This window comes from Rhynchophorus ferrugineus, unplaced genomic scaffold (genome assembly GCF_030347505.1).
Source record: "Rhynchophorus ferrugineus isolate W39M unplaced genomic scaffold, kcgeb_rfMv2 rfM1, whole genome shotgun sequence".
Classification (NCBI taxonomy): Eukaryota; Metazoa; Arthropoda; class Insecta; order Coleoptera; family Curculionidae; genus Rhynchophorus; species Rhynchophorus ferrugineus.
Window position 1 is genome coordinate 47918864 of NW_027472580.1, and position 24963 is coordinate 47943826.

At 31.7% G+C, this 24963-nt stretch overlaps 1 protein-coding gene across 1 annotated transcript in view; it reads left to right on the plus strand.

Moving 5' to 3' along the window:
• Positions 1-24963, plus strand: part of LOC143197942 (uncharacterized) — a 794565-nt gene that overhangs the window by 414648 nt on the left and 354954 nt on the right. Inside the window, exon 5 of the mRNA XM_076406795.1 lies at positions 23594-23757. Coding sequence (XP_076262910.1) covers positions 23594-23757 — 164 coding nt within the window. The remainder of the gene's footprint in view (positions 1-23593; positions 23758-24963) is intronic.

Genomic DNA, 24963 nt, shown 5'->3' on the forward strand with positions numbered 1-24963 from the left:
CAATCACCGCCTAACAAATTGAAAAGAAGAAATATTGTAAAGACGCTTTGTCATATCCCCTAGCGTGCGTCAGCAAAAAAAGACTTGAGGATCAGTCAGTGCGAAGAAACAATAGAATTCCCGTCAGTTTTAAATGTCTCTTGACTCAAGGGCGACCGGAAGTTGTTTAGGTGCCGATCGTTTGTCAGCTTTATAGGCGTTGACGACGAAATCTTTAGACCGCTTTAGGGTAGGTTATATCAAACTAAAATGAACTTGAAAAGTACCCTCTTCATTTTTTCCATTGCTGGTGGGGACAAATAAACCGTAAACACCAGATTTTTGTATATCAAAATCAAAACAGTTTATTTGTATATATTTCAATTAAAATAAACAAATAGAAGTTGTTGTTTAGGGAAGTGTTATTTATTTATATATAAATTCAAAACTGATTCCCATTGTAAAAGTAAATTATAGGTTTAGTTTAATTAATTAAGTAAACATGCTCCTGAATAATCATTACCTTCGCCAGAAAATTAAATTACATGTGCTAACCGTTACAGTATTATATTTAATTGATCTAATTAAATATCACTATTCCCTTGTTTCGAGGGCTGTTCGCTCTTTTCGCCTGTCATAAATATGGTAGTATAGGAATATTTAAAAATTTTAATGTAACTTACTATTAGGAAAATTTAAAATGTTAGTTAATTTTCAAAAGTATTGCTATTTAATATTTCATAGTAACAACTGATTTTAATGGTTTCGAAGAGATGAATCTACTTTTCGTTATCAATTATAATTAGTTTATCTCCAAGCTTGGCTTTTACATTTATAAATGTTTCACTTTTCTTTGAATACTTATTTAAATTTATTTTCATATTATTCCTTTGTGTAGGGAATAGTTTCAAAGTTTCACAGTTGGTAAATTTAACGTTAAATATAGGTTTTGTTATGTCTAAGTCAGCTAAAAATAGAGTCGTGGAGTCATTGGAATTGACGTAACAATCACTAATGGTATAATAAAAATCCATGGGACTGATTCACGAGCAAGACAATTGGGTGCCATATCAACTAAAAGAGTGAATTATTTGAGATCGAGTATCATTTGCAGTTATCCGATCCACAAGCTAAAAAAAATATATTTTATATGAGGTTGCTTCTGCGCAAAAAAATGGATAAAATATTATGTTATATGCCAATTATTGGCATTGATCTCAATATTTATGAGAGGTACTCCATCGTATCACTTATCATTTACAACAGTAACTGGTTAATTAGAAAAGTTGTTGTTTCGACAGATGTTGCACAATTTGATAGAAATACCCTATCTAGCAAATAGATGAAATATATTGGAAATAAAAATAGAAAATAATCTGAAATATTGAAAATATAATAGTTAGAGGGTGTATTTGTTAATCTATTATTTATTCACAATGACCATAATTATATTCATTGTATTACCGTCCTGGAGCTTCAAAGAAGGATTTTTAAATTTAGTTCGTTCAATTTGTCGACCAAAATTTTACCACAAAAGTGGCAAAACATGCATGGCAAAGACAAAGAAAAAATGGTATATTACACAGCTCTACAAAAAATTTCTTGTTGTGAATTATCATAAAGTGTTTGTTATTTCAGGTAAGTTGGTAATGTGAGTTTAAATGTTTACAAATCACGTGTAGTGTCTATACGATTAGGAAAGAGAGAGTTTGGTATTCCTATGATATATGTTCATTGGAGTAGAAAAATCAAATCGACGTACGCCACTTTTGCATAGTAGACGTTAAAGGTTTCAATCGAATAAAACGTAACAATATCTAGGTTTACAATCCACAAGATATCCTATACAGCACAATGAAGATATTTCTCGACCTACATGTGCTTCAAAAGTAGTAAAATCTACAAGTAGAAGTAAATATGAAAGTTGGACACCATCACCACAATTGTTTTCTCAAAATGAACTCGAATCAAACGACACCTAAATTTATCAAAAAAAACAACATTATAGCTGTTGACTAACAGCACCAAGACTGAGGAAAACATTTATTGGTTTCAAATGTAGTAATAACGTGAAGTTACTGTTAGATGTGGCTTTAAAGAAATACAAATATAATGATTGACGCCCTTTCATTCATGGAAGAAATAAAAATGCGTTTATGTAATGAAACTGAAACTATATTAGCATCACTACTAATTTAAATAAACAATAAATGAACGTTGCTTAATACATACAAAACTTGGAAAAAGGTGCGACGTCCTTAAGAGAACTATTGGTAAATGCAAGGTAATTAATGGACCATTGTTAAGTAGGCAAATAGTCATATTTCCACCACTTTTCACAATTCGTCAAAGTACTGTACAAATAGGAAATATTCCTTAAATGCTTTTTAAAAACATTTCCTACCATAAGAATGAATAAGCTGAACACAAGGTTAATAACAGTTATGACTGACTCTAAAGGTGAAGCTTGGAACGGGGTTCTGTTGCTTGGATAAAACTTCAAGGTAAATATGAAGGACATAACTATAAAGAAATGCAGAAAATGTTAAAAATTCTAGGACTAAATATGGGAACAAGTTACACTTTTCCACAATTACCTGTATACATTTCCTGAAAATTTGGAAAATTATAGTGAGGAACAAGACAAGTGCTTCCACCAGAATTTAGGAATTACAGAAAATAGGTATCAGGGTAGATGAAATCATCACATTTTATTATTTACAGCAGATTTATGACATTTTTTATGACATATGTTGCTTTATGAGATTTGTTGCTGTAAAAAGGTGTTTCTTTGAAGTTTAGGAATAAGTTTTATAATTTTTTCTCTGCCTCAACTAGTATGTAAATGAATTGAAGTTTTATATTTAAGAATATCCATGTCATTAATTTGTCAAACTCCTCTTTTATATAATATGAGAATGGAAAATATGAGAATGAACAAAACTATTTCAAAGCCATTCATAGACTCCAGAATTGTCAGCATAAAAATATTCTAAACCTTCTATTTATATTAAATATAAATGATCATGACCAGTGTTTGAAAGTAATATTAATACATTCTTTCTGATAAACATAAAAAGAAAACGAAATTATTATTTCCCTCTTCAATCAATTTTAAGCAAATTTAAATTGATCAAGTAAGATAATAAAACGCATGTTTTGCACCATTTTACCTTTACTAACAGAAAATAAAATTTCTTCGCCAATGCGACTATAAACAATGTGGAAGGACCCCTCAAGAACCTCTTTGAATCATGGTAAACTAACGATCCTTCCCCTAAAAGAAATATGCGCCTGTAAACTCCCCTGCCCCAGTCGGTACGGACCCTAGAAAGACCATTTGGAGCGTCCACATCGGCGGACGACTGTTATAAATAAATCTGAATTATGCCCACAATCAACAATCGTTTTAAACTGATAATGTAGACCACGTTCGGAACAATTTTATAACTCTGTTCGGTAATAGCGTTGCTCCAAGATAAAATCTCGGCCGATAAATCGAGACCATAGGCACAACAAGGGCAGACGATGGGAAAAGGGGCCCAAGCGGTACGGAGCGAGGGTGCGAGGAGGTGAGGGCGTGCGCGAAGTGCGGGTCAGGAGAGGGGTTGAGACCAAGGCCAGATTTATGCTCCTTTGTAACAAGCCGAACACGTTTTGCTGGTTAATTGCGGAAAATAGAAGCGGGGACCGTGAATGGAGTGTTTTAAAAGGCGCCTGTAGTTTTTTTTCTCTCTCTGGTGACGGAAAAAAGGGTTAAAGGACCACTTTGATTTGTTTGATTAAAATTAATTGAGCAATTTCGGTACATTTAGAAAGAGGGTTTTTATGTTTTCAAATCGTGATTATTATTGCGAAACCAAACAATTATAAATATAGAAAAAATAGTATGTAGGCTATGAAACGTATAGTATTAAATCAAAACCTTTTAATTTACTTAAAAACGATTTAATTTCAAAGGGGCTAAGCGGCGAGATGCTGAATCGACTATAGAAGCTATGCTGAAAATCATGTTGTAATATATACGAAACACTTTATTCTTCACATCCCACAGATAAGCATTAACATGTTTTTCTGAACAACATCACGTTAGACAAAAAGCAAAACACATTAGAACTAAAATAAAAGCACTATACTGGTTAGTCGGAAGATACTCTCAACTTGATCTAAAATCAAAGAGGTTGATCTATAATACAATTATAAAGCCAATTTGGACCTATCGGGTGCAAATGTGGGGTTGCACTAAACATTTAAATCAACTAGTCATACAGCGCTTTCAAAACAAGGTTCTTCGATTGATTACCAATACCTATCGCTATATAACCAACGAAGACTACTGCTCGATGGCCTAGAAATCAAATGGATTTGCGAAGTTATCTAAGATTTCGCCTTGAAGCACGAAAGAAGATTACTAAATCATACTAACGTGGAAGCAATACAACTGCTGGACAGCGCGCAGGATGTCAATAGTGTAAATTATGGCTATAAGTTAATAATTAATAGATAATAATAATTTTATAATTAAGGAATACATATTGATGTATTTTCTCGCACTCGTCTTGCTTGTTAATTAATACAAGTACATAGGAAAAGTTGTAATAAATTAATTGTAAATTAAGATTGTACTAAGCGTATCTAAAGATGTTATAAATAAAAAAAATCTGAACACTCAAGATCGCGCTGTATAATACCTCCCACCAGAAGAAAAACTTAGAGAATGTACGGGGTTGTTATTCCGTCTCGAGGAAGTTTGTCCGTATAGTCGTTAAACCATTCAAATTTGTACTCTCTGTTGCCAGTTTGATGATCTTCTGCATTGCATTAGTTTCAACGCTTTTGGTGGTCTTACACCCTAATTTTGCTCTAATGGCTGAAAAATCTACAGAATAGTGGTATTTTTCAAAGCATGAATGTTTCTGATTCTAATAGTTTATAGCTACAGGATCTTCAATATACTTTTGGGGATCTTACAGCCTCATCTGCGGTATATTTGCCCTCTAATCTAAGGGCTGCTTGGAGTAACTGCGAAAGGATTGCCAAACCAACACCAACACTTCAACTTGTCTTCGTTTCTTGATAATATTTTTCCCTTCTTAGTAAATAAGTTGATTTTAACTATTGCATAGATTCAAAAGAACCTCGATCACTGGATCTTACCAGAAAACCATTTTATTTTAAGGGAGAAAAGTGGCAAATTTTCAAAAAGACTAGTAAGAGAATATATTGTTACTGTAGTGTAAAGGAAAAATTCTAAACACTAGAGTTGAGAGAAGATTTTTTGTTGAACAGCTAGGGCAAAATGGTTAAAACTCATTAATCTAACAACGGTGTGAATGGTATATACATCACTCAACCAATAAATGCCTAACGGTCAGTGACTATCTGCACTCATTACATAACGGTGAAGGAGAGTTTCGTTGATAAAAACAGAGTTAACTCGTAGTCGCAAAAATGTATACAGTTTCCGTCTGTTAATATTGCCTACCATAGTTTATTGTTCTCTGGCAGGTCCCACTCAAGCTGATCCACTTTCCTAGAGAGTAGTGCAGGAAAGGATTTCAAATACCTTCTACAGAAAATTTTCTACAGAAGATTTTCGATATGGATCGCTCTCTTTTCTCCTCCAAATAATCTGTTTTCTCATAGCGTTCGATTCCTGCTATTACTTCTCAGATTTGCAATCAAATCGCAGATTAATGATGTGAATTGATGGTATAATTGGATTAAATTAAGGCTTTCCCGGGAACTCATTGAATTAAAAGCAATCACAATAAGATTTTAAGATAGATGGCTAGTAGTTCTGCTGTTAGTATGCCATATAACGAGAGAAGCTAGTGTTTCTCCGATAACGCTTATATAAAAGCAGTACGCACATAATCATTACTCTTGGATCCATCAGTGTAAATGAATATATGTTGAAGGTATCGCTAAGTTATTTTTTGATTAAAGAAGAAGGTGGCAATACTGTGGTAGCTATAGTTTCTCTTGTGAAGATTCCTCACTAAGAGATCAACAGTTACGAGAATACAAACAAGTGGAAATTTCAGAGATAGGCTATCACAAACTGCAAGCAATTTGTCGTATGAGTCTTTGTTCCGATCTTTGGATAAATTGATAATAACATTAGCGGGAAAGAAAAGTCTGTACTGAGACAATCAATGTTTAAATTTCACTGAGCAACCCTGTTGTATTAAATGCATGTAAAGTATTTTGGAGGCGATTCTAAGCACTGCGTTATGGATCGTGTTTAGTTTATTGATATTTGTAAATGCAGCTGAAATAAAGCGCTGGTTGCCGTATTCTAATTTAGTCTATGTTACCACTTTGTATAGGAGTTTCTGTGTGATCGCCAACTGAAGTTAGCAAGGAATGCCGCATTCCAATATATTTCCGACATATATCCTTTTGTATTTAATATAAGGAAGCCAGCATAGATCGAAATATACACCCAGGAATTTGAGTCACAGTGTCTGATGATTTTGTCGTCTGTCTGAATGATGTACAGAGTCAACAATTTTTTAATGTTTTTGTAGTGACCTTGAAGCATGTCGAATCTGTAATGCATCTTAGAATAACGGCCTACAAAATACCCAGAAATATATATTATAGAATAGATGATGGATACGTACGGATGCCAGCAGTGACGTACAGTAAATGTAATTTGGGATATTGTTGAAGTGTACTTTGAACATTCACTTATTGACCATTATTCAGTTTAGACGTGCCACAACTGCCCAAGCCTCATCATCAGGTAAAATCAGTCCCGCTTCCTTTTCTCTATTTGTATTTCATAATATTTTATATAACATCAATAAATAAGTTCTAATATTAGTAATCATAATTTTCAGGGGATGTTTTATCCATATATCCAAATTTTCTATTCTATAGTTTAATCATAGTTTGATTTTTCACTAATAAAAAATGCAGCACAATTTATAATAAAAAAATTCTGATATAATTAAAGATGTTATCAATAAATTACACTGATGGCTTCAACAAATACATATTGCTTACGAACAATATTACACATTTGTATGAAATAACTCAATTCATTGGATTCTATTATCAGAAAATCCTCTTGACGATAAAGTACGGTCCTAAATCGAGGGGTAGAACAACAAAATCGTAATAAATTATCAACTCGGTATTACCCAGTCGACGAACAAAAAATATATCAAGCGACCATAGAGACCGAACTATTACAATACGTTTGACTAACAGAGAGCCGTATGTCCATTTTGTAATAAAGCTCGGGCCAGTTCGCATCGGACATTTCCTGCTCGGTCTCGATCAGCCGTTTGTGTGTCGGAGAAAAGTAATTTTGGAAAAGAGCTCGTTGAGATATTGGGTTTTCTCGGTAATATGTGGAAAAAATAGAAACTATCGAGGAAATCCAAATAGGGCTCGATCCTGAATGGGTGAAAAAAATGGGATTGACTTTATCTTTATATGATTTGGTTTCATTAAAGCTAGATTAATGAACTAATTAGCTTAACTGACATTTAAGTATCTATTTAATTTATCCTCATGAACTTTTAATGGAAAAGCATTATTTTTTAAAAATTTTTCAATTACGTGATAAATATTTTTCAATTTCCTTGAGCACGGAAATATATTATATATAGTTTTTAATTTCCAAACACTAGCAAGGTTTTAATATTTTGTTTTTGGTGTTTCATAGTCTTTGGTAGTCAGATATAATAGAATATTACAACCAAGTTTATTCAACTGCTAATCCGATAATATCAGGTTATTAAATAAGATCACGGGCCATTATCTATTGGTCAAATACTGATTTTATATTAGTTATTAGATTATTATTTCGTAATAATACCAACTTAGAAATTGGCGTCAAAATCTACACATTCCTAAGAAAATTCAAAAATGTTCCCAATTGGCCAATATTTTATTTCGACCAACCAATTAATTATTTATTTTAAATACCTTTAAAGTTGTCGTGTAAGTTTCTTTTTAGCATAGAAAAAAATTATACATATTAGTATGAAATCGATTGAATAAGTCCTTAAGGTTTAAAAGGTCTGTTCAAATTTCATTCAATAAAATGAGTTTTTATTCATTTCTTCATAAAGAATAGTAAGTGAGCTTCTTCGTTTAAAATTAGTCATTCAAGCATTGACATCAACCCACCTGAAGGATGTCCACAAATTGCTCGTTCTCGATAGCATTTCGCTCAAAACAATGTCCAATATTATGTGGCCGTTCATGACAAAAACATATAATTAAAATTTACTAATATTTACTAGTAATTATTAGTAATTAGCTATACTGCAAAATAAATAATTTTATTGTTTATTTATAATCCTATTCGAAAAATTCGTACTCATCACTAAGTCATCATATACATTAATTTAGAAAACAAGAAATACTTAAATTTCTGAATGAAATTACAGAAATTTTAAACAACGGAAAATTAAAACAAATCAGAGCACAGTTTCAGCTTTCGGCAAAATTCAATTTAAAAATTAATATCTTTTATTTCTAGGATCATTAGATTGCCTGTCGTACTGGATTTTGTAAAATTAACTTTAAACGAACTGGATGGATAAACGTTAGACTGGTATTAGAAGCTTGAATGGAAAAGTACCGTTTGTTTTCATTTGTAAGTTTAATGTTCCACAACAGGAGAATATAGTTAATTAATGTTAACTGCTCTTAGTGTCCCTTCTTTCATCCAATGAAATAAAAATAACAATTTATATTGCAAATAAAATTTATAGAGCAGCTAAATTAAAATATATCAGAAAGAACTAATATGAATATATGAAAAGATCTAAGAAAATTTACTATAATAATTTCAATGCTTCAATGCAGCAACGATTCGAAGTAATAAGGACTTTATACTCATATATTTCGTCTTTTGAGACTAAATGATAACTTTTTTATAAAGATACATTTATATAATTCATATAATAGAATAAATTTAATGAATAAAAATTGCTGATAAAGGTTTTAGTTTAGTAAAAAAACATTAAAACACTCTCACGCAATAACGCATTCTTGTTCAGTAAATTAAAAATAAGAATTGTTGCAGCATCCACCTTGTTCAGTAACGGTAGATTTGGTTAATTTGTTCTTCCATTTAAAAATTGTATGCATAGTGCTTGATTTTCATTTAGCGAAGGTATCATAGGGGCAATAGAATCAATATTGCAAGTACGCTAGAACAGGTATAATTATTTAAGGAACCGAAAAACCACTAAAATCGTATTTTCATTTATAACAGGAAAACTTATATTTGACACGCCTTATATTTGAATTCATCCCAAATATTTATTTAAATATAACAGGTCAATTGAAAAGTCCCCGGCCTACCAGACTAAAACATATATTTTTTGCAAAATTATTTTTTTATTCCTTCAAGTTCTTCCTTTTTCAAGGTAGTCAATGAAAATTATTCCACGCGCATCCCAAAATATAGACGCTATAACCCTGTCAGCCGACTGTTGCGTTGTCCCACGCTTTGGAGCGGGTTAATCGTGTGCAGTCCACTCGGATGACTGTCCATTGAACTTCGGAATGAAATGGTGTAGCCATGTTTCATCCATTGTCACAGATAAACGCAATAACTCTGGTTTATTACGCTTGATCGTCTTCAAACACTGCTTCGAATCATCAGCTCATCGTCGTTTTTGATCAAAAGGGAGCTCGCGTAGCACCCACTTTGCACAGAGCTTTCTCATACCAAATGTTCGTGAATGGCGTGATGCACACGTTGAGTAGATATCTCTATAGTATCTGCCATTTCATTTAATTTCAATTTCCGGTCATTTTTTTAATGTTTTCATCGGTAACAACCACTTTTGGGCGTCTACTGCGTACACCGTCTTCGGTGCTCATTTCACCACGTCTAAACTTAACACACCAATCCTTGATGGTTGATTTTCCTAGGGCGGTGTCTCGGCATCAAGCCAAGTTCTTGCTTCAACTGTATTTTTTTTCCCTTCAAAAACTTTTATCTTTTGTTTATATTATTTTGATCTTTTGACTATTATTCTTAGATTCAGTAACCTTTACATTTACACATTTCTGTCAGTCTTATATATTGAGTACTGATAACATAATACGTATTGTTCAGAGAAAAAGTTTCAGCAGGATATGAGCAAGACAACAAGCAAGACAACTTAAATTAAACCAATTGAGGCAATCTTAAACATTAAACACAATAAATGTCAGCTACGTAACAGAATAAGATATTGGATTTCTGTAAGATAGCGAAAGTAAACTGGCAACACTGGCAGAAAAGCTAAGATTAATTTGCAACATGACAATCACCGCATCTCTATATAATTTAGACCTACTTAATTTCTTAGCTTTTAGAAAATCAATAAATAAATATTAATTAGAAATTATGATGTTGTATGTCGGGCTTAGAAATCTCGTAACGGAATGATAAATAGAAACATAATTAATTAATAGAAAACGGGGTGAAAATCGCAACGTTTTAAAGGAAATTTATTTAAATACAATCTGAAACGTTATTAAATCGAGAAACAACGAAAACCGGGGTAATTCCGCCCCCGTAACTGTCTAATAAGTTCCCATTTAAGCCACATATATCGGCCATTAATTACTTAATTGGCTTCCTCCGTTTCGCATTGTACGCGTCTAGGCTCCGCCGCCACAGTTTCGGAAGAAATTAAGAACTTCCTGCGGAGGAAGTGGGCGGCCGCCATAAATTAGGCGTCATAGACGTCAGGGAGTCACGTGACGTGGACGCCCTTTTCCGCGCTACGCCTACGCGGTCCGTCTGGGGGTCGTTGGAGTTCGTAAAAAGTGCGGCACTGCCCGACGATCTGATTAAAAATTAAAAATGTATTTGCCGTTTAATTATGGCCGATGTTCCCGTGTCAGTTTATTGGGATTGTGTGATCACGCAAGCACGGAATAAACCTACGCCTTCATATTCTTCGATAAAAAGGAATATATATCCAAATTGAAAAATTCCAAGTGAACCTATAATTTATTAACAACCTTTGTCAATATAGTGTGACGAAATTAAAAATTGTAAAAATAACCAATAAATATTTTTAACAAAGCAATTTTTTTAATATATGCACATGATAGATTAGTTGTAAATATCAGATTAACAAATACACATGTATCAACACACTAGACATGCTAAGATCGCCTTAATTAATATAAACCAAACGAAATGTTTTAATAATAAATACATTTAAAAAATAGATACCTGAAATCCTGTCAATTTTTGTAAATGTGTGAGGCTTATAAATTAATTTTAAAGTATATACATCAGATGGTATTACAATATATTAAATCGCATCGTAATTTGGTTGGTACATTTGCGGCCATCATATTGAAGCCTTACAAGCATGGACATACAATTCTTTCAGTGCATTGAAAACGTCTGAATTTGAACCGAGTAAATTTTATTTGTGGGGAGGTTTGCTTTTTTACCTTAATTTAAAGAAATGCGGCTGAAGGTCGTCGAATACTCTGTGAAGATTATAACAAACATGCTCCATTATTTTCAAAATGTAAATGCTGGCTTCGACGTTTTAAAGTTAGTGATTTCTACACCGGAGAAAAAGAGCGAACTGGACAGGCAAAAAAAAAGTTATAACGAGGGTCTGAAGGCATCACCCGATGGAATGGAGATCTCTGTCATCTACATTTGATGGTTTTGAGCCTACTGAATTAGAAGCAAAGGCACCTCAATGTTATTCTTCCTCATGATTTGTTGTCTGAGCAGAGCTTAACTTCTTATATAGCTACCAAAAAATGGGTCAATCAGTGGATACCGTCAAAAGATACATTGTCCTTTCGAGATGGAATCCGTAAATTACTTGAAAAAAAAATAGTAAAAGACACTTTCAACAAAATACATTGTACCGATTTTTCACAATAAAATTTCAAATTAAAAAACTTCAAAACTAATTCGTGAACCTAATATGTAAACTGTGACAATTAAAATCAGATTAATAAATAAGCAAGTATCATAACACTAAATATTATGCTAAAATCGCCTTAGTTGATTACTTGACTGAAACCTTATTCATAAATAAACGTAATAAATACATTTCTGAAGTCTTGTCAATTTTTGGAAATGTGTGTAACCAATAACAATCAATATCAGATCAATAAAGTATCGCAAACTAGATGTTAAGGACGCCTTAATTAGTGTGAAGTAGACGGAATGTTTTAATTAATTAATATATTCCAAACTAAACATTGTAATTGTACATAAATAGCTAAACTAAAGCTGTTGTCCGTCTAATAACAATTAAAATCAGATTAAGGAAGAAACAAGTATCATAACGCTAGACATTATGGTAAGATCGTCTTAATTATTATAATCGAAACTGAAACCTTATTCATAAATAAACGTAATAAATACATTTCTGAACTCTTGACAATTTTTGGAAATGTGTGTAACCAATAACAATCAATATCAGATCAATAAAGTATCGCAAACTAGATGTTAAGGACTCCTTAATTAGTGTGAAGTAGACGGAATGTCTTAATTAATTAATATATTCCAAACTGAACATTGTCATTGTACATATATAGCTAAACTAAAGCTGTTGTCCCTCTTTTTAAATGCATCTTACTAATAACAATTAAAATCAGATTAAGGAAGAAACAAGTATCATACCGCTAGACATTATGGTAAGATCGTCTTAATTATTATAATCGAAACTGAAACCTTATTCATAAATAAACGTAATAAATACATTTCTGAAGTCTTGTCAATTTTTGGAAATGTGTGTAACCAATAACAATCAATATCAGATCAATAAAGTATCGCAAACTAGATGTTAAGGACGCCTTAATTAGTGTGAAGTAGACGGAATGTCTTAATTAATTAATATATTCCAAACTAAACATTGTAATTGTACATAAATAGCTAAACTAAAGCTGTTGTCCCTCTAATAACAATTAAAATCAGATTAAGGAAGAAACAAGTATCATAACGCTAGACATTATGGTAAGATCGTCTTAATTATTATAATCGAAACTGAAACCTTATTCATAAATAAACGTAATAAATACATTTCTGAAGTCTTGTCAATTTTTGGAAATGTGTGTAACCAATAACAATCAATATCAGATCAATAAAGTATCGCAAACTAGATGTTAAGGACGCCTTAATTAGTGTGAAGTAGACGGAATGTCTTAATTAATTAATATATTCCAAACTGAACATTGTCATTGTACATATATAGCTAAACTAAAGCTGTTGTCCCTCTTTTTAAATGCATCTTACTAATAACAATTAAAATCAGATTAAGGAAGAAACAAGTATCATACCGCTAGACATTATGGTAAGATCGTCTTAATTATTATAATCGAAACTGAAACCTTATTCATAAATAAACGTAATAAATACATTTCTGAAGTCTTGTCAATTTTTGGAAATGTGTGTAACCAATAACAATCAATATCAGATCAATAAAGTATCGCAAACTAGATGTTAAGGACGCCTTAATTAGTGTGAAGTAGACGGAATGTCTTAATTAATTAATATATTCCAAACTGAACATTGTCATTGTACATATATAGCTAAACTAAAGCTGTTGTCCCTCTTTTTAAATGCATCTTACTAATAACAATTAAAATCAGATTAAGGAAGAAACAAGTATCATAACGCTAGACATTATGGTAAGATCGTCTTAATTATTATAATCGAAACTGAAACCTTATTCATAAATAAACGTAATAAATACATTTCTGAAGTCTTGACAATTTTTGGAAATGTGTGTAACCAATAACAATCAATATCAGATCAATAAAGTATCGCAAACTAGATGTTAAGGACGCCTTAATTAGTGTGAAGTAGACGGAATGTCTTAATTAATTAATATATTCCAAACTGAACATTGTCATTGTACATATATAGCTAAACTAAAGCTGTTGTCCCTCTTTTTAAATGCATCTTACTAATAACAATTAAAATCAGATTAAGGAAGAAACAAGTATCATAACGCTAGACATTATGGTAAGATCGTCTTAATTATTATAATCGAAACTGAAACCTTATTCATAAATAAACGTAATAAATACATTTCTGAAGTCTTGACAATTTTTGGAAATGTGTGTAACCAATAACAATCAATATCAGATCAATAAAGTATCGCAAACTAGATGTTAAGGACGCCTTAATTAGTGTGAAGTAGACGGAATGTCTTAATTAATTAATATATTCCAAACTGAACATTGTCATTGTACATATATAGCTAAACTAAAGCTGTTGTCCCTCTTTTTAAATGCATCTTACTAATAACAATTAAAATCAGATTAAGGAAGAAACAAGTATCATAACGCTAGACATTATGGTAAGATCGTCTTAATTATTATAATCGAAACTGAAACCTTATTCATAAATAAACGTAATAAATACATTTCTGAAGTCTTGACAATTTTTGGAAATGTGTGTAACCAATAACAATCAATATCAGATCAATAAAGTATCGCAAACTAGATGTTAAGGACGCCTTAATTAGTGTGAAGTAGACGGAATGTCTTAATTAATTAATATATTCCAAACTGAACATTGTCATTGTACATATATAGCTAAACTAAAGCTGTTGTCCCTCTTTTTAAATGCATCTTACTAATAACAATTAAAATCAGATTAAGGAAGAAACAAGTATCATAACGCTAGACATTATGGTAAGATCGTCTTAATTATTATAATCGAAACTGAAACCTTATTCATAAATAAACGTAATAAATACATTTCTGAAGTCTTGTCAATTTTTGGAAATGTGTGTAACCAATAACAATCAATATCAGATCAATAAAGTATCGCAAACTAGATGTTAAGGACGCCTTAATTAGTGTGAAGTAGACGGAATGTCTTAATTAATTAATATATTCCAAACTGAACATTGTAATTGTACATATATAGCTAAACTAAAGCTGTTGTCCCTCTTTTTAAATGCATCTTACTAATAACAATTAAAATCAGATTAAGGAAGAAACAAGTATCATAACGCTAGACATTATGGTAAGATCGTCTTAATTATTATAATCGAAACTGAAACCTTATTCATAAATAAACGTAATAAATACATTTCTGAAGTCTTGTCAATTTTTGGAAATGTGTGTAACCAATAACAATCAATATCAGATCAATAAAGTATCACAAACTAGATGTTAAGAACGCCTTAATTAGTGTGAAGTAGACGGAATGTCTTAATTAATTAATATATTCCAAACTGAACATTGTAATTGTACATAAATAGCTAAACTAAAGCTGTTGTCCGTCTTTTTAAATGCATCTAACTAATAACAATTAAAATCAGATTGAGGAAGAAACAAGTATCATAACGCTAGACATTATGGTAAGATCGTCTTAATTATTATAATCGAAACTGAAACCTTATTCACAAATAAACGTAATAAATACATTTCTGAAGTCTTGTCAATTTTTGGAAATGTGTGTAACCAATAACAATCAATATCAGATCAATAAAGTATCACAACACTAAATGTTAAGGACGCCTTAATTAGTATGAAGTAGACGGAATGTCTTAATTATAAATAAATATATTAGATAATTTCGGATCTATAAAATAAAAAGCCAGATTTAATTACTAATATGTTTGACAAATCATTAAATATTTTGATTCAGCTTTCAATATTATGCGAGATCGAGATTTAAATCAGAACTAAAGACCGATCAAAAGGGCAACTGTTTTCAGTTAACGCCAAATACTTTAATTCATAAACTGATACAGTGAGAAATGTTTTAGAAAGCTATGCATCTATAAATATAATAATATTTTATACAATCTCTTTTTATAAAAACCCTCTAAATATTTTACATAAGCTATTTCTTGATTAACCAAATTACCCGGTGGTATCACTTACATCCCTGTCGATTGTCAATTACAATTCGTTCTATGGTCATCGGGAGATGTTTTGGAAGGCTTATACTATTGCTGTCAGATAGCAGATTGGTCCGTTTACCTAATGAAGAAATGTTTGTGGTTTTTGGTTACTAGTTCGCGTCAAAATAAATTCCCGCTTTCTGATTTCCTATATAAGAAATTTGTAAGAAATGGTCATTTGAATCTGATAGTGGTAAAAGGGCTATTTTCTTGGAAAGTGATACTTGTGTTCATTGTATCTGCAATTATTTAAAATTTTGTTAACTTATTTCTGATACAAACTTTAATTTTACCAACTATCTTTTATGGTATAATGCCTTGAAAATTATTATATTGTATTATATTTTTGAATATTGGCCAAGAAGTGGTAAGAATCATTTCCCTTTCCAGAGACTAATGAGTATAATGGATCTGGTGGTGGGACCAAGGGTGGAAATTTTACTTTTCCACTGGCACTCAACCAACATAACTCAGTAGATTCGCCACTGTATTTTAATATCCTACAATATTGACAAACCATTATCATAATTTCATTTATTCAATTGTAACAGATTTATTAGCATCATATTCTATGTCAAGATCGTAGTGGGACGTCGCTTGTTCCTCGATGGCGGGGCACTGCGACTGCCAAATCCTTCAATTTCATTATGTGATGGTTCCTGTGATTTTGTATGATGTGCAGAATCTTGTTAAATCCTATGCCTGTACAGTTTATTTTCAGTCACTTTGACGTATTTGCGACACATAGGACACTAATGCCAACAGGATTAGTACAATTTTATATATCTCACTGTCTTCTCTTTCGCGCTGTATTTGTTAATTTGTGACTAAATAATAAATATAATATAAAACACATTTACAAAGTATGCTCTATCATAAACGGTCACTAGATATTTCAGCTCTTTTCTTGTCAATTCTTGACTCGATTGTAATTAGAATACGATTGAATTTATTTTATTTTCTGATATTATTTCGGGATTTTCTTGGATTCTCCTGCATTATTGAATCAATCAGCGCTATATATGTTAATTAATATACGTTTCTGGTGTCTAAAGTATTGTCACTATACTTTGGTTTCCTTGATGCGAATGTGCACATCTTTGACTGTAAACCGTTTCATAGTTCGTCGATATTTAGTAGACTAGCAGCAGATATGAACAACCGAAATGAATAGATTTTAGGCTACATTAGTTTTTGGGGCTTGTGAAGAATAAAATCTCGCCCCTTTCTCGGAGACATGTCCGGCACAGTTTCAAGAAAACCACACTTCTCTGGCCGTCATAGCATCTCCAACCATACATCACCTCTTTATTCCATTTTGTCGTTTTCCCACCAGCGCCAAATTATTGCGGGACCACCCGGGAAAGCTTTTAGCGACCACGGGCCGCGCTCTTATCTTTTCACACACCACTGAATCAAACTATTATTACGAAACGAACGAGTTTTGCCCGTCCGCTCGTCCCGACAACATTGGCGCGACCGACCAGCAAGAAAAATTCCCCTCCGTCACCGCCACCCGTCGCCTCGCACCCGCCATGACCTGAAGCTGTCACGCCGTGAACCGGCACCTCTCTCCCCTCGCCACCATGATTCCGCCACCCCTGCAATTTACTGCAAAGAAAGACCATATTTCATTTTGGCATGTCGCGTTTCCCTAGAATATTTTCCGATGGTCTGCCTAGCAATTTAATTATTATTGGAAGGGTGATATTCCTGTCCTCATCAAAGATTCTGTCAAAATATTCTCGATTTATATATAGTGAAATAAAAGTAGGTGTCAAAAATAATTTGGTGGAAACCGCATACATATTGGCCGCATTCACTTGGTATTATTGATAATGTACCAGGTGTACCAGAAAGTCGTTACCGGACTTTTTTGTAAAAAAAAACTTTAAAGAAAATGGAAAAATCTCTTTATTTAATTTTAACCATGTGATTCCGTACATCTTGCCCATCTTACAGCATTTTATGGATGGCATCGCAAACAAAACTGTTTGTCCTTTATGCAAAACCATTCATCCACTCATTTTCGAACTTATTCGTAATTGGTGAAGGGTTGCTTTTCAAGCGGGTATTCCGTGAATGTTGAAACTTGATAGTCGGTCCGGACAAGATCTGGACAGTACGGCAAGTGTGATAATATGTCCCATCCAAGTGCTTTCAATGCTTCCTTAACCAATGCTTTCCATCAATGGTTGGTATGCTAAGTTTAGACGTGGTGAAATGAGCACCAAAGACGGTGAACGCAGTGGACTCCTAAAAGAGGTTGTTACCGATGAAGACAAAAAAATCACAAAATGATTTTGAATGACCGTAAATTGAAATTGAATGAAACAGCAGACACTCTAAAGATATCAACTGAACGTGTATATCATATCATTCACAAATATTTGACAACGACGAGTTGATGATTCGGAGCAGTGCTTGAAGATGATCAAGTGTAATAAACCCGAGTTTTTGTGTCGATATGTGACAACACAGGAAACATGGCTCCATCATTTTACTCCGAAATTCAATCGACAGTCATCCTAGTGGACTGCACAGGATGAACCCGCTCCAAAGCATGCGAAAACGCAACAGTGGGCTGGCAAGGTTATAGAGTCTGTATTTTAGGATGCGCATGGAATAATATTTATTAACTACCTTCAAAAAGGAAGGACCATCAACAGCGACTATTGCATAGCATTATTGGACCGTTTGAAGGACGAAATCGCCGAAAAGCGGCCGCATTTGAAGAGAAAGAAAGTGCTGCTTCGCCAAGACAATGCACCGTGTCACAAGTCAGTGAAATAGATGGCAAAAATCCATGAATTGGGCTTTGAATTGCTTCCTCATCCACCGTATTCTCCAGATGTGGCCTCCTGTGACTATTTCCTGTTCTCAGATCTCAAAAGAATGCTCCCTGAAAAGAAATTTTCGTCGAATGAAAAGGTAATCGACGAAACTGAGGCCTATTTTGAAGCAAAGGACAAATCGTCTACAAATATGGTATCGTAAAGTTGGAGGGTCGCTATAATCAGTATATCACCCTTAAAGGGAATTATGTTGAATAAAAAAACATTAATTTTGCCAAAAAAATATGCTATGGCAGGTCAGGGACTTTTCAATTGACCTGTTAGGTTCGCCAAAGGTGAATTAACGAATTACGCTACCAAACTTGTAAAGTCTATATTGGCTAACTCGTACTTAAATTATTAACAGAGTTTAATTTAATTGAGGTATATCGTATAAACTTGTGTATAAGCATCTCAGTTTAGTCAAAAAATGTTAACTGTCAAAGAAATTTCCAATCAATAATTATATTTTGTTTATTTACACTAATATCCAATGTTTATTAAACATTTTGTAACAATAAATAACAAGACTACTACTGATATTTTTGCATTTTCTAGATAAAAAAAATTGTAGCTCGAGTGGTGTTTAAAATAAAATAAAATTATAACACCTTAAGTTACTTAAAAAAAACCAATAAAGACATTCCAATATTATATACTTGAGAAACTTTAAATGTAACTATATCCTATGAAATAGACCTAAAATATATATGTGAAGTTTTGTTAGGTAATCCTTCCAAACGAATAAGTCCTTTTATATTTTCCTGGAAACTATAAAATGTAGAATTTACCGAAAGGACGGGTTTTTGGACGTTGTGTGTTTTGCCGCATACATCACTTTTAGTCCTTTTTGTCCTTTTTCTCACCAACTCTTCCGACCTTTTACAAGCTACTAGCATAAACAGTTATCGTAAATTCAATAATGTTTATTTTCAGTCTAAAATAATGCTTATTTTTTAAATAAAACAAAATATTTCGCAAACTATAAACATAAAAAAAACAAATAACTTTAACACACTTATATGTGAATAATTGTACCTATCTGTTTGGTTTTTTGATAATTGTTATGCTTATTTGATCATTTATTATTTTTCTTACTAAATGAACACTGGCCATTAGTTTAAACTAATTCTTGTAATGAAGTTTTTCTTTTATTGAAGATATAAGAAATAAATCAAAAAGTTCATTTTTCACTAGTAAAATACATACAATCTCGCTAATACCGAAGTTTAATAATAAAAAATAACTTCGGTAAACCATTGACAACATATCAACCTATAATATTGAGATGGTTATAATGCGATGCCTTATTACGAAGACAGTTCATTTTTCATTAGAAAACGTCGGAATATTTTCCAATGGCCGCCGATGTGGATTAATTATTATTGCATGGGTAATATCCAGGGCATCGACGGTGCTTCTGTCAAAATATATTAGCCATATCGGAGCGAAATTAAAATGAATGATTCCCTGATGGTTTCGAGTCGATGTTTTACCGAGACCGGTTGTGAACGAATGGCTTCGAAATGACCCAACGGAATGCACAATTTATAGTTATATAATGTTATAGACAATATCCTTTAATGGATAAATCTATCATATTGTCTAAAAAGTTATTTGCTTATTGGATGATGGCAAGTCAAATTCAAAGGGAATTACCAATTTTTAATGGAAAATGTTTCAAAATAATGTTTTCATTTAAAACTAGGCAACTGTATCTTTACTAGTATTATTATTGTCTAGTTCTCACCCTGTGGTCGAAATTTGACCACAATATATGAATCAGAATAGAGTAAATTCACAAATTTAAAAATTAAAATTGATTCTACAGTATTTTCAATATAAGATCACAAACGTATTTCTTATATAAAATTAATTAACATAATAAATATCTGTATATTAAACATATTTAAATATATGCAAATTATCTCAAGAGCTAACACTCACTAACATTTTTTAAATAACGTTTAATTAAATCTAATTTCCATTAACTTTCTATAATCAACAATAACATATATTAATAAGTGTAAATTACTACGCCAATGAACATAATAACAAATTATACAATATAATAATACAAATAAAAGTATACAAGATCCTTTTTCGCTTTTATATTATAAACATAAATATGGAATAATAAATGAATAACACATATTTGTATATTAAAACAGAGAATATATTAATAAAGAATATAAACCCATTTTGAAATTGATATTTCAACTTAGCATGAATGTTAAAAAAATTAGGATCACAATTTGGTAATTCATTCTTTACAACTATTAAAGGAATGCATTTGCAATAGTTAAATCAGGTCTATAATTTAAATATTAACTTAATTGACACAAAGTTCAGAGAATAAAATATCATATAGTCACATATCTTATTGCATTAATCAATAAACAACTTAATATTTATCAACGCTTTAAAATGTTTATAAATGTACTGTTAATAATTCATTATTTCTTACATTTTTCCTATGTTTCCCATCTATACAAATTATTTGGTTACTTTTATTTAAATCCTGCATATTTTTATTACTTCATTTATGTATTCATATAGTCCTTACCTTTTGACTATATTTCTCACCTAAAATATATATTAGAAAACAATAAATACATCAAGCTGATTAAAAGAACAATTTCTTTACCAAAATATTCAAATAAAATTGCATCGTTCTGTGCTTTTCTATTTCACTGTTTGACCTCACCCTGCACCTTGCTATTAGTTCATCTTTAATTCGTCTTCTATCGCTCCCATTTATTTATTGCTTTCTAATTTGTCGTTTGTGTCCCAATTTTATTAAACTATTTTATAATTGTTAATATTCTATGTGATACTAGTTTTCTCTTGATGCACAAATTAACGTATTTATTACCTACAATATTCATTTACTGCTTTGTTATGATTGCATTTACCTATGAAACCTGTAATTAATCAGAATCCAATAGCAACAAATTTTACAGAAAAATCTTAGCAACCTTTAGCATTATTTTTGTTACAATTATAAACTATGATTCCAGAACCTTATCAATTAATAAGAGTACTTAAACAAGAACATTTTTTAATTTTTTTCCTTTTCTTCACTTGGCATCAAATTAACTCAACATTGTGATTTCGAAAAGCTAAATATCTTGTATGCAAAAGAAGCATACGATTATTGTTATTCTCGAAGTTTGCTAATCTATGTTGGGATGAAATTTTTTTTTTAATTTTCTCTACAGAAAATGGAAATAATAAATTTACGTGACCATACCATTCTTAATCCTTTTTTATCCAAACTTCCCATAACTCTTTAATATTTCCGACATTACGGGAATAACTGAAAATAACACAAAACACTTTTAAAAATTATATAACTTCGTTAATAATATTTTAATCCATCTCTTTCCATTTTAATATTATTTCAAATGTAAAAAACCAACATTCACCTAATTATTCAGTCTGAATCTTATTCTCATATAGGAAAGGCGATGGTAGTAGTTCAAAAAATGGAATACAGAGACTGGGGCTTGGTCACAGAATTCACATTCATTCTATGCAACGTTTGAGGATATCAACTAGCTGTGAAAGAAATAACAGTGTCCCAGTCTCAAACGATTGAGTTTCACTGCATGGGAACGGACAGGGGAACTGTATCAAAAAGAAAATCCTTAAATATAGTTATTACTAAAAAATTATATTTTATTTGTTAATTTAATTATAGCACACAAGTCATGTGCCGATATGGATTCATTTATTATTGATATACTTATTACTATACCTATATTATTATATATTATTAACTTTTATATATTAAATTTAATATAATACAGGTTGATTTTAAAGAGTCAGTCGCCCGATTATTCATGAGAGCTTGTTTATAATTAAAGTAGTTAACTAGATACAAGCAAAATCTAGCAAGCTGCTAGAGTTGCATTGGCAACCAATATTCTTAACCAAAAAGTGCAACAACTTGTTGATCAGTCAGTGCGCCGACTTTTAACCATCCAGATATTAAGATGTTCCTGTACAAGCCAGTAAGATGGTGGTAAATCTCAGCAGCGTAATAAACAAGGAACGTGTTTATAAAGCATTTTTAACAAAAAAATTGGCTTAGGTAGGTATTAAGCTAAATTGTGTGTATATAGTAGAATATAAAATACGTGTAGTAGATAGTTTAAATAAGGGTTTTGTTTATTTTAATTTAATTATTGCGACGATTATTAAGTACATATTTTATTTTGACTTTTTATTTTATTACAACTTTTTTTTTGGTTAAAAATCTAAGGTTGATTATTTTTTACTTTTTAGTGAGTTCCTTATTTGTTTAGTTGAAGTCAGTTTAATTTTTTTGTTAAAAATATTTTATTTTTCTCTTTTTAATATTAAATATTTACTCAACAAATTACGCACTTATTTAATTAAATATTACAATGCGTAGGCCAAGTTAAAGTGCAGCCCGTACGAGAAAAAATAGGAATAGAGACACAATGATTGAAAATAAAGAACGTTTCACGCCCCAAGGTCCGCTACCTAGTCTAGCTGAATTGACAAATGTTCCAACCAAACTAGAAGAAAAAAAAGTTGCTGCCGCCGTCGGGATTCGAATTGTTAATTTTAAATTATGGATGCATTCTATAATAAAACTCTGACACTGCTTCCCAGGCCCCAGATTCCCAATACTCTAGATCTTAGTCGAAATTGCCGCAGCTGCTTGCGAGATTTTAACGAAATATTTGGACAAAAGAATTGCTAATTTAATAGTATAAGACAGATTAAAATATATATACAATAAAATACTTTTGTATAAATCGGAGGGATGAAAACTATAATTTTAAATGCTTCGGTATAATTCAAAGTTACATATAAAAATAGTAGAATACTAAGTCCTAATGTACCTGGTTTAATACTAGACGATATTTTCAGGGAAATTCCAGAGGCGACAGTGGAATCCAGAAAGCTGAACCACCTCTACGAAATATCGGCTCAGGTTACAATGCCCGAATTAGAAAGGCCAGAAGAATTTACCTGCGAGCTTCGTATTCCCGAAGTGAATTACACCACCCGTCGAGAGACAGTATTTTATCCAGGTAGGAGTGTAGAATAACGAAAAAGCCTAATTGCGAATACTGCGACCGACTAATTAGCAATTAGCGTCCCTTTCGTCGGCCCGACTATGTCTCGGTCTTTTACAGCAACGTTTGATTAATTCTTGCGGAATTATATAACTTTATTTAGTACGTCACTTACGAAATATTAAACTTACAAACTTTATCTTATACATCTACGCATAATTAAATTATTTAAATAAATTTGTCTGTTAAGGTTATGCTTTCGTATAATTTATTAGTATTAATAGTTTCGATTAAAACGTAATATCTAAAAAGTATTTAGAAGATAAATGATTTGACATATGATTTATTATACATTCAAAAAATTAAGATCAAATATATCCGATTTAAGAAAAGTCAATTTATATCCGACACGATTAATAAAACCTGTAGAATTATTAAGATATCAACTTCCAACACCAACATTAAAGCGTACTTGTCACGTATCTTGTGAAAGTATGAAGTATAATGACTAATAGTTTAATCTTTTACCACGACAAGTTGGAAATATCGACATAGATCATTATAATTCTAAAAGACTATCGGCTCTACAAATATTCGGAGTATATATTTTTATCAATCACATCTCGTCACCGAAAGATCTACTCCCAAAAAATTCATCCTTAGAAACATATTTACCAGATCGAATTAAAAACAATTCTGGCTCAGCCATATTTTGAGGAAATCAGTTTTTCTAGGGCAAAATAATCGATTTCTGATTAATCAGCAAATATAACCAGTTTCCGCTGATTCTAATCCAACAAACATACATTTCGCCCAAATTAGATAAACCTTCTATGTTAACCAATTGATCCTCAAGTTGTACACTTTCTCAGACTTAAGTAACCATACAATCAATCCTAGACGTAGGCGTCAGTTTTGCAAGTTCCGATGAACCGAAATTGACCGAAACTGAATAATGTTGAAGATTTTCTAATTCCTTGTTGCATAAATACCTTCCACCACATTTGGCTTAAAATTGCCTGACATTACCCATGAAAGATAAGAGTCAAGAACCCTAATATTTTTAGCACAACTTCTCATCTCTCCAGCAAACTACCAATTCAAATAAAAGTTATTTTAGCTTAGTTTTTCAAGCTACAAAGCGTCGTAAAGCTACCATGACCACAAAACAGATTTATATTTATTAAGCCTACTCAAACACAAACTCGTTTTTCTAGAGTT